General features: G+C 35.5%; 1 protein-coding gene across 1 annotated transcript in view; it reads left to right on the top strand.

The window, feature by feature from the left end:
• Positions 1–11,279, top strand: part of LOC134256787 (nucleoporin Nup37-like) — a 14,363-nt gene extending 3,084 nt beyond the window's left edge. The window contains exons 2-8 of the mRNA XM_062739456.1: positions 1,315–1,454; positions 3,468–3,540; positions 3,775–3,960; positions 4,295–4,476; positions 5,457–5,592; positions 9,698–9,966; positions 11,132–11,279. Of these exons, the coding sequence (XP_062595440.1) occupies positions 1,315–1,454; positions 3,468–3,540; positions 3,775–3,960; positions 4,295–4,476; positions 5,457–5,592; positions 9,698–9,826 (846 nt within the window). The 3' untranslated portion in view covers positions 9,827–9,966; positions 11,132–11,279. The remainder of the gene's footprint in view (positions 1–1,314; positions 1,455–3,467; positions 3,541–3,774; positions 3,961–4,294; positions 4,477–5,456; positions 5,593–9,697; positions 9,967–11,131) is intronic.
• The last annotated feature ends 630 nt before the right edge of the window (positions 11,280–11,909 follow it).

The following is an 11,909-nucleotide window of genomic DNA, read 5'->3' as shown; positions in this document are numbered from 1 at the left end:
CATCCTGGGATAGTGAAGATTTTAAATTATATAAAATCATGACCCCCAGGGTTGGGCGGGGCCACAATGGGGAATCAAAGTTTTACATAGAAATATATAAGAAACATCTTTCAAAATCTTCTTCTCAAATACCACTGTGCCAGAAAAGCTGAAACTTATGTGGAAGCATCCTGGGGTAGTGTAGATTCTAAATTGTTCAAATCATGACCCCTGGGGATTGGGCGGGGCCACAATGGGGAATCAAAGTTTTACATAGAAATATATAGGAAAAAGCTTTGAAAATCTTCTTCTCAAGAATCACTGGGCCAGAAAAGCTGAAACTTTTATGGAAGCATCCTGGGGTAGTGTAGATTTCAAATTGTTTAAATTATGATCACTGGGGTAGGGTGGGGTCACAATATGTATTACAAGGGGTAAATCTAGTAAAGTACAGAATTTTCAAAGCTTCTCAGGTGAGCGATGTGGCCCATGGGCCTCTTGTTAAAGAATTTTTTTGAATTTTCATTACATACAGTACCTTGATCAAGGTATTTTAAATACCTTGATAAAGCTATATAGCTTTATCAAGCTATATAACTTTATCAGGGTATTGTGCTGGACCTGTTAACAGGTTTCTTCTTCTTCATTCAAGTTAAGCTCTGGGTAGAGCGTTATACTCGGGCGAAAAAGTCCACCATAATCTTTTGATTAAGCTGGGGTTAGAGTCACATTGAGAGGAATCTGGGAAATAGCTGTACAGCTGTAGTACTAGACAGGTCCAGTCCAAAGACTATTTCTACCTACTTAGGTATTAATAGCTACCTAGGTATTTAAAGCTACCCAAAGTCGCTATTTTTACCTACTTTCTGCTTTACTTGCATTTTGTGGCCAAATGCAGGAACGGTGCAACATGGTGAGCACAAAATTTCTTGATACAGTCACACTGATGATGAATATGACAAAAATTTGGCAAAAAAATGAAAACTTCGTTTATTATCAATTTTGCATAGAAACTAATGTAAAATTGCCGATTCAGGAAGTAATTATTTTTTGGCCAAAATTTTGTCATATTCGTCATTAGTGTGACCGTATAAAAAAAAATATGGTATCCATCATGTTGCGCCGTTTGGTCTTTTGGTCGCAAAATGCAGAAATTATATAAAGTAGGTAAAAATAACTACTTTGGGTAGCTTTAAATACCTAGGTAGCTATTAATACCTACGTACGTAGAAATAGTCTTTGGACTGGACCTGCTAGACCAGATGTTGTTGTTCACTAAAATATCATGACCAGATGACACATTTTCACTGATGACTTTTTTATTTTTTTTTGAAGTATGATGAAGGAGAAGATTCTATGCATGAGGATTTTGATTTCAAGTTGTTGATAGACATACAAAATGGCTGTCCTGTGCGGTCGCTGTCGTGGTCACCGGTGACATCGTACAAGTCGTACGAACAGCCAGACACTGTCAGGTATTACTATTTGGATATATTTGTTTATTCAGTGAGTATGCCTTTACCACTACGTGTAGCCTAAGGGCTAATGGATTACTTTTAAATATAAAGATGAATCAGTAGTTTTCATTTTAAAGGTCAAAGGATGCTAACATCAAATGTAATAGAGAGGGCACATTAAATGGTTTGTCATGAATACGTTCTATTTCCACTATAAAAGAGTTATAGTTCTTAGTGCGCTCTTTTGTGAAAAAGTCTGAGAATGTACAAATCTTGCGGGATTTTTGGGACAAACGTAACATAAACATGTAATAAACAACACGTTAAATGTCGATGAAGAAATCCTAAAAAATGCATATGAAATATCTTATTGCTGTGATCTTTATTTAAATCAAGAGTAGAGATGACAAGGATATTAAATTACATCTGTTAATGATCGTATGTATATCTATTTATCATAATGGTATCATTTAAAGTCAATACACACACATCGGAAATGTCGCACTTTTATTAATGGACGATAAAGTTAGGGTTTTCGCTCTTTCACATAAGTCTTTTCTTTAGTTAGAATGGCAAATGTACTTAACATTTATAATTGGATTGATACTAGGGCTGAAACGATACGACCCCTCCACGATACGATACGTATTGCAATACTTGTGTCACAATTCAATTTTTTCAATACGATACAATTTAAGAACGAAACTATTCATAAGGTTAAAGAAAACGTATTCAGATTTTAAAAAACAAAGAGTAAAAGGTGGTGATACAATAGAAATATACTACCAGGGGTATGCAATCTAAAAATTCAAGTACTAGCCCACAGGCTAGTGGCAGCAATAAAGTTACTAGCCCCAAGTAAAAAGTTATTAGCCCAAATATAGGGACAAAAAATAAATTAAAATAAAACAAATGTTGAAAAAAAAAATTAATCATTGAAAAAGTCAGGGTACTAAGGTCAATCTTTTGAAATTTTATTCTCACTATTAAAATTAAATCATATAAAATTAATGATTATGAAAGAAAATAAAAATGAATTTAAAAAAAAAAAATCTGAAGATCTTTCCTTTTCTGATTATTTTGCAGTAGCTCATTTAGAATGAAAATAAATTCATTTTGTTTTCATATTAAATCCTTAAATACACTAGAAATATATTTCATGTGAATCACACTGATCTTTCAGTTGATTGAGTGATCGTAAATAATTTTAATGAGATATCTGCATGTATTTACAATAAACGGAGGAAATTCGGATTAGGAAAAAAACGATCGTTTTTGGAAGTAAATAAGTCAGGAAGTACTGCAAAATGGAGAAAATTAAGGAGATTTATTGACAGTAGGTGCATGCTGCCTGGAAAATATTCACTGGTTGGGAATTTGAAAGCAAAAAATGAGTAAAATACCGGTTGTACTTTATGTATTACATGTACATGCGTAGTTATAATTTTTACTAGCCCGAATTTACTAATTTGTTAATTGCACATCTCTGATACTTGTGGTTCTGTTGATTAAGAACACTTTATTCGTATAAATAATAGCAGAGGCAGCCTACTCTGAAACTTTACCGTCCCAGTTTTCTCCCTCGTGAGTGTCAAACTGTTAAAATAAGGTCGAACCCGATCTATTTCAAAGAGTTAACCAAACCCGATTATAAAAAAACGTATCGAACCGAAAATCGAGATGGTGAATCGAAAATTGAACCGAGCACTTATATCGAACAATATCGATATTTCGGTGAATCGTTTCAGCCCTAATTGATACTGGCATGTTTTGTATTATCTGCAATCATCGGCAATGCCATGCCGTCCCAGTCAGACGACTAAATGTGCCTCTAAATCTGAAGAGTGCACTAATGGAAATACTACGTATTTCAATTTGAACTACTAATTTACTTGGTTACCTGTAAGGCTGTTGGTAAATACAGAAATTTTCTTTATTATATATGACTGCATTACAGATATCATCTATCGTGTATGATAAGAATTTTAAGTGCAACAGCTCTCTCACTCTATGCTTTAATTATCTCTTTAGAATTGCAGCAGCTGGAAGTGACAACAGAATAAAAATATTTACAACAGATCTGGTGGAAGGAACAGAGGCAGAGGTATAGCATTATCTTTTTTTCCTTAAAAAGATAATTATTAACCCTAACATGCCTACGGCTTTCAAAAAAAAAAAATTGTGAAGTAATTATAAAGACAAGGAAAATCTGTATTCCTCTAGAGCAAAAAAAAAAAAAATGAAAAAATCAAGAAATTATTTTATCTTAAAAGTATACATATATTGAAGAAATGCTACATTTTTTCATATATTGAGTTTTTGTTGTTACCACATGTAGGTACTTGAGGGTCATTCAGATTTTATCAATGCCCTCACATACAACCCAGAAAATGGAGACATTCTGGCCTCAACAGGAGATGATTACACATGTAGGTTATGGGGGAATGATGGTAGTCAACAGGCCTGCTTCCAGCTCAGTGCCCCCGGCATGTCAGTCTGCATCCATGAAAAAGAATCTGGGAAGGTGATGTCTTTCATGTCATACGTAATGGAGTTATCCATTTGTATAGTAACTTGGGCAAATTGCAAAAAAAAAAAACTGTAAAAAGCTTTAATGGACCCTATCTCATTAGCAATTGAAACTTCTTTTTTTTGGTGAAAAATTTAGGTTTAATGATTCATTAAGATTTGAGTAGAGAATAGCCTTTAATCTAATTCTTTATTCAACAGTAAGTATAACACAACAATGTTTCCAAATATTTTGATTAAAAAAAAGGATATCAAGTGCTGTACAATGGTTACTTTGTACTAATATTACTGGTATGCCAGTTTGTTAAAGTTTCTGTTTTGGTTTACAGGTGGTGGTGGCCCAGAAGAATGGAATCATTAAGATGTTCAGCCTTGACCTTCAGCACCAGATCAGTTCCTGTGACTGTGGGATCTCCCCCCTAATGGGGATAGACTGGTGTAGAGATGACGAGGACATCATAGGAGCTGTAGCCGGCACTGAGTGGCTGGTGTTCCAGTTATCTAGGTCAAGGTAAGCTTGAGGACATCATAGGAGGTGTAGCCGGCACAGAGTGGCTAGTGTTCCATTTATCTAGGTCAAGGTAAACTTGATGATGTCATAGGAGCTGTAGCCGACACAGAGGGGCTGGTGTTCCAGTTATCTAGGTCAAGGTAAGCTTGAGGACGTCATAGGAGCTGTAACTGGCACAGAGTGGCTGGTGTTCCAGTTATCTAGGTCAAGGTAAGCTTGAGGACGTCATAGGAGCTGTAACTGGCACAGAATGGCTGGTATTCCAGTTATCAAGGTCAAGGTAAACTTGAGGACAGCCGGAGTAGTGTGGCTGGTGTTCCAGTTATCTAGGTCAAGGTAAGCTTGAGGACATCATAGGAGCTGTAGCTGGCACAGAATGGTTGGTATTCCAGTTATCAAGGTCAAGGTAAGCTTGAGGACAGCCGGAATAGTGTGGCTGGTGTTCCAGTTATCAAGGTCAAGGTTAGCTTGAGGACAGCAGAGGAGCTGTAGCCGGAATAGTGTGGCTGGTGTTCCAGTTATCTAGGTCAAGGTAAGGTTGAGGACATCATAGGAGCTGTAGTAAGCTAAGATAGCTGGTCTTCCAGTTATCTAGGTCATGGTAAGGTTGAGGACATCATAGGAGCTGTAGCCAGCATAGAGTGACTGTTGTTCCAGTTAACTAGTCCAAGATAAGGCTGAGGACATCATTGGAGCTGTAGCTGGCACAGAGTGACTGGTGTTCAAGCTATCTAGGTCAAGGTAAGCTTGAGGACATCATAGGAAATGTAGCTGGAACAGAGTGGCTGGTGTTCCAGTTATCTAGGTCAAGATTAGAGTGTACAGGTAAAAAAAAATGTGAACTCACCTGTAAGCAGTACAGTATCAGTGATTTTGCTCTATGGAACTTTACTTGTTGTTGCAATATGAGTTGTTTACTATTACAAGTTTACAACTTGTATTGTGCCAAAGATTTATGATATATCCCTCTTGTTTTGCAGTCAGCCCTTAGAGAGAAGACAGGCCCACACAGACGGCGTTAGAGACATCAAGTGGTGTAAGAGTCAACCTAATCTACTGGCTACATCAGGCCGACCAGGAAGGCAAATCAAAGTGTTCAATACAAGGCATCACCAGGTAAGGTTATTGATGTTCTAAAGTGATATCTAATTTTTGTCCCTTTCATGCGTTTAAAAAAGTGATAGATTTTTATGGAACGCCAACACTGCCTTATAGCATACAACTATGCATTTTTATGTCAGTTTATCATTACGTGATGTGAACATATCTTTACGTTATGTCAATTTTTTATAAGATTATTTAAAAATATCTTTACATCATGTCAATGCTGCATTACATGAAGTAAATACATCTTTTCATTATGTCAGCACTTCATAACTTGAAGTCGAAAATTCATTATGTGAAGTGATCATAATATGTTTACATTGTGTTAAAACTTTATTATGTGAAATGAATGTTTCTTTACATCATTTCACTTCTTTAATATGTGAGGTCAAAATTGCATTACGTCAAGTGAATTGTGTTTTATAATTAAACTTATCATTACATGAAGTCAAAAACCCATTACTTTTTGAAAGTGTATATTTCTATTATATCAAAGCATTATTACATGATATGGGATTTTCTTTATTTTACGGCGAGAGCATCATGATGTGAGGTGAACACATCTTACCTTTATGTCAGTGCTTTATTACGTGGTGTAAAAAGTGTATGACATTATGTGAACATATCTTTATATTATATCAACACTTTATCACATTATGTCAAAACTCAATTCCCTGATGTGGATATATAATTACGTTATGTCAACTCTTTCTTATGTGATCTTAAACTATCTTTATGTTGTGTTAACTCTTAATCATGTTGATTCCAAAAGTGCATTACCTGATGAAAAAATACATTTACAATTTCTCAAAGCTGTATATCTGGTATAAAATGAATGTTGACGACGGGGGGGGGGGGGGGGGGGGGGGGGGGGTCCTGATTGATTAGGAAGAATTACAGACACAAAATATCAGCCCCCCCTCTTTTCCCAAAGATAACTTTACAATAGAAAATGTAATGTTCATTGAAAGTACAGCCCCCACCCCCACTTTTTGTTGAATTATAGTCCACTGAGGGTAATGTAATATATCTGACAAAAAAATTAGGACTGATCGAAGTTGGACCCCCCTCCCCGAAATAGGATTGTCGGGCTATGAGTGGACAATTATTTTTTTTTTGGCTTCTCAAGTTTTTTTTTCGGGCGAATATTTTTTTCTGGCTGACCCCCCCCCCCCCCTTCTTTCAAAAAAAGATGATACGTCACTGGAATTAGTAATTATTTCAACCATTCCAGGGCCAGAATTCTATTATAAAAATCTACCAATCCCTCATCTAAATCAATTGAATATGTGATTGTCTTAGTAAGCATGCATGGGCACATATCAGTAGCGGATTTGAGAATCTTGAACAAAAATAATTGTCCAAGCCTGAAGGGGGACGGTTTATGGTTGGAGACCAAGGGGGAAAGCGAAGAAGCTCTCAGGCTTTATAGTTTTATAAAATAGTTTTCAACTTAATTCAGCTAAACTCAATGTGAAACTAATGCAATGTCCTACAAAGTAAAACCAATAAATTTATTAATTTTATGTACATGTAGATTTTGGTCACTAGAGATAGTAGGGCGGGATTTCCCCCTCCCCTCAACTAGGGCTGGGACGATCCACCGGTGCACTGATGCATCGCAGTATTCACTTTGACGATATACGGATCGATTCATCTAATTTAGAATCACGATACCTGACCGCACTTTTTTTTAATTTCCAAAAATGTCCGGGCTCTAGAATTCGAAATTTTTAGTCCTTTAGTCTGTATCATCAAGACGTTTAAGCAATCAGAAATAAAGTACAAACGTCTTGGTGATACAGAATTCAAAATACAAGCGTCAGAATGGCGTCAGACACGCCGGATTATGTTAAATCAACAAAAACCCAATGGCAGTAAGTCGGGTTTCTGTTGAATTAGTTTATTTTTTATAATCTGTAATGTTCCAAATTAAATGTTCTAAAAAATATCTAGTTTTATTTGGTTTTAAATGTATCGTGATATGTATCGTATCGCACCTAAGGTATCATGATATGTATCGGATCGGCTAAGTTCAGTATCGTCCCAGCCCTACCCCCAACCCACCAGTGCACGTGTGTTATAACGATGTGTTTACACTTAAAAAAAAAAGGAAAGTTCAAGACTGATAAAAAAAAAAACGTATGACAATGTTCTAAGTAAGATCAGAAGTTTAAGACTTTTATCCAAAAAAAACAAACAAACAAACAAACAAACAATTCAAAATACGAGTAAAAAGAAAAAAAATTGCTGCACGACTCCTAATATTTGATTTATTTAATTATCAGATTAAAGTAAACGCCATTGAATTTCGACGTGACTTTAATTCACAGTCGCAGTGTTAAGGCTTTGCACGTTTCAAGATTGTCAATCCTTTGTCGCTTAAAATTTTTATTTAAAGATGCCATTCCCAAATCGCTGAGATTTCTTCTACGACAATTTTCTCTCCCGCCAATTTAGTGCTTGCGGAACGCGGAAAATACGTTATGCTTATATAAAGGCCGAGGATACCCGTGTTCGCATAACGTAATAGTGAATCGACATAATGTAGTAGTGTAAATTAATATCATAAAGAATTGACATAATGTAATGACAGGTTAACACAATGTTATTGTTGTTTAATTAAATGAACAGTAAACATAACGAAATGCAAGAATGTGTAAATGTCATAAAGTGTTGACATAATGTAAAGGAAGGTTTACACGATGCAATAGTAGTGTAGGATAATATCATTAAAAATTGACACAATATAATGGAAGGTTGACACAATGCAGTAGTAGTGTGGGTTAATGTCACAAAGAGTTGACATAATATAATGGAAGGTTGACATGATGCAATAGTAGTGTGGGTAAATGTCATAAAGAGTTGACATAATAAAATGGAAGGTTGACACAATGGAATAATAGTGTGAGTAAATGTCGTAAAGAGTTGACATAATGGAACCGAAGGTTGACACAATGTAATAGTAGTGTGAGTAAATGTCATATAGAGTTGACTTTATGTATTTAGGAAAGTTCACACAATGCAATAGTAGTGTGAGAAAATGTCATAAAGAGTTGATATAATGTAATGGAAGGTTGACACAATGCAGTAGTAGTGTGGGTTAATGTCATAAAGAGTTGACATAATATAATGGAAGGTTGACACAACGCAATAGTAGTAAGAGTAAATGCCATAAAGAGTTGACATAATGTAATGGAAGGTTGACACAATAAAATAATAGTGGAAGTAAATGTCATAAAGTGTTGACATAATGAAACCGAAGGTTGACACAATGTAATAGTAGTGTGAGTAACTGTCATATGGAGTTGACATTATGTAAAGGAAAGTTCACACAATGCAATAGTACTGTAAGTAAATGTCATAAAAAGTTGACATAATGTAAAGGAAAGTTCACACAATGCTATAGTAGTATGAGTTAATATCATGTAGAGTTGACATAATGTAATAGAAGGTTGACACAATGTAATAGTTGTGTGAGTAAATGTCATAAAGAATTGACATAATGTAATTGAAGGTTGACGCAGTGCAATTGTTGTGTTCTGCTATAAGGCAGTGACGGCGTTCCATAGATTTTGCTACTTTTGCTTTAGTTGCCCGCATGCCACAGTGGGCTAGAGTGTATGCTCAAGAATTGCGGAGTAGGGAGTTGATCCTTATTTTATGGTTTTGAATCCCACTGGGGGTCTTGGAAATGGGTCTTTAAGATATGAGACCCTATAAATGAGGTCCTGTGTTGCAGTAGGTGTTAGCATGAAAAAGATCCCTCATTGCTCAATTAGCCATGTGTGCCAAGTAAAAGACAAAATTTACCAGTAAAGGACCAGCAAAAGGTGGCTTCTCCATATGAGTGAAAAATTCTTGAGAGAAACAATAAACAACAAACAAACAAAGTCTTGCTTTAACCTACAATAGGATAATCACCTTTTGTTGCTAAAACTACTAAACTTACCAGGGTATTTGAAAAAATTGATCGGTTGGCTGAAACTTGTTAGATATGTCATGTGTAATATTAATCCAAGTCATTTATACATCTTTTATTTAATTCATATATTTTATACCTCACACATTTAATATATGAATTAGATTTGCTTTTCTTGACTGATTCTAATTTTAGGTTCCTCTGAATACTTCATTAAAAGTATCCTATGGGATGAGTTGGCATGCTCAGTTACCAGTGTTAGCAGTGGGGGGTGATTCACAGGTCCATCTGTACTACATAGAACCAGCCAGACAACAGACGTGATACTGTCGGGAGATGTTAACACTGTTACAGGACACTTTAAATTAACAGAAAGTACTTAAGGATACTGGATTAGTGATGTTTAAAAGACACCACAGCAACTCTGTTATTGTGAAGTTAAATGTGAACTCAATCTTAATGGTGTAGGAATTTTTACTCAAGCCCTAGAGGGGCTTGAGTTATCTAAAACGATGCTAGGTCATCGAATTACTCAGTTTAAAAACACAAAAATATATTATTTTCGTAGATAAAAATATTTCTAGAAACAAAAATGAAGCTTATCTTGAAAACGTCAGTATATTCAAAGATATTAAGTGTTAAATATCGGATTCTTTTCTATGGCGAATGATCAATGAGTGACGCTCCTCAGCCGCAACAGTTTCTTTACAGAGAGTTCGCGCTTTCCTCTGCGTAGGAATCTCAGGTAACTTTTTACAGTCGCCGACAAAGCATCCTTGGACGAGTCCACTTCAGACTCTGAAAGGTGACGCAGGTTACCCCATCGTAACAAATTCTACTATGCATGGCCAGAAAATGTATGGCTGTACCCCCTCCCCCTTCAACTGAAATTGCTTTTCACGGACTTGCAAATATTATGTTCTTTGAGTGACAGTAAAATAATAGCACAAAATCATTGTTAAATTCTCGTATTATCTTAAGCTTTTGTAATGGAACCTATATGTCATAATAACTTCTTTAGAATTCGTACGGAATAGGTATTGGACATGCCACTCAGCTAGGTGAACCCCATCGTCTCAAGCTACGGTCCGGAGTAGGAGAGGATCGTACATTTCGGCCGTGGATTGCAACGATGGATAAATCTGTAGTCACGTGGATTTTTGAGCCCCCCCCTCTTCCACTTTGAAAAACTTGCTTGTAGCAAGCTATTTAGATTGATGTATATATTGAATGTAATGTACGTCATTAAGCAAAAAATGCTAAAAAGTATATAGTTTTAAGTATACTAAATGTCATTAAGCAAAAAATACAAAAAAGTATATAGTTTTGAGTATACTAAATGTCTACATAAAAAAATATTTCATGAAATTAAGATTAGAAACGGCAACGTTACTATGGTCTATGAAAATATTCCTGCAAGTGTGTCACTGAGGTAAATTCATCTTAAAAAGTAGTACGATTTATTATATTTCTTCTAATTAAATTCAATGTATGAATTTTGTTTCGTGTACATGTAGTTTATTCAACAAAAGATTGAACTCCATAGCCTTCATCTTGGAGCATTTTTGGACATTATTGAAACTTCTGAATTAACCTTCTACAGCTTGAGTATTTCTGACGTTTTGTCAGTATATACTTGTTTCTCTCTTGAGAGAATAAAAATATCTCCTAATACTGAAATTACATACTGTAAACCAACTTTTATTCGCGACGACTTTATTTCGCGATTTAACGGTTGTAAATTAGTTCGCAACGATAAAATTTCGCGATCAATTCATCAATCCGCGAAAAAAAGTTGGTTTACAGTAGCTGAGAATGCAAGGATAGAAACTGCATGTAATGAGATAAACTGAAAATTCTGTTTTTATTGCTGGAGATTTCTTTGTAGCAAATTGGTATTTGATTGCATATAATTGTATATTTTGTAAATTCATTTATAAAGTAATTGCAAGGGACAAAGGTTTTTCATCAATAAAAGCCGAAGGCTCAAGCGAGCTTTTCTGATCAAAATTTGTCCTTTGTTTGTCACCGTCTGCATTATTGTAAACTTTTCACACTTTTCATCTTCTTCTCAAGAACCACAGGGCTAATCTCAACCAAACTTGCCACAAAGTATCCTTTGGTAAAGGGGATTTAAGTTTGTTCAAATTAAGGGCTATGTCCTCTTCTAAGGGGAGATGATTATGAATTATCAAAGAATAAATGTTAACTTTTAAAAATCTTCTTCTCAGGAACCACTGGGCAAGGAATGATTAAACTCTTGTGGAATTAAACTCAGGTAGTGTAGATTCAAATTTGTTCAAATCATGACCCCTGGTGTTAGGGCGGGGCCACAATGGCTGATCAAAGTTTTACATACAGTACTTAGGGACACAACCTAGAACACCAGAGTGAATCCAAAGCAGAC

This window comes from Saccostrea cucullata, unplaced genomic scaffold, assembly GCF_032062105.1.
Source record: "Saccostrea cucullata isolate Sc308-1 unplaced genomic scaffold, CSIRO_AGI_Scuc_v1 ctg2054, whole genome shotgun sequence".
NCBI lineage: Eukaryota > Metazoa > Mollusca > Bivalvia > Ostreida > Ostreidae > Saccostrea > Saccostrea cuccullata.
The sequence above is the reverse complement of the archived record's forward strand: the minus strand, read 5'-3'. Positions and strand labels throughout refer to the sequence as shown.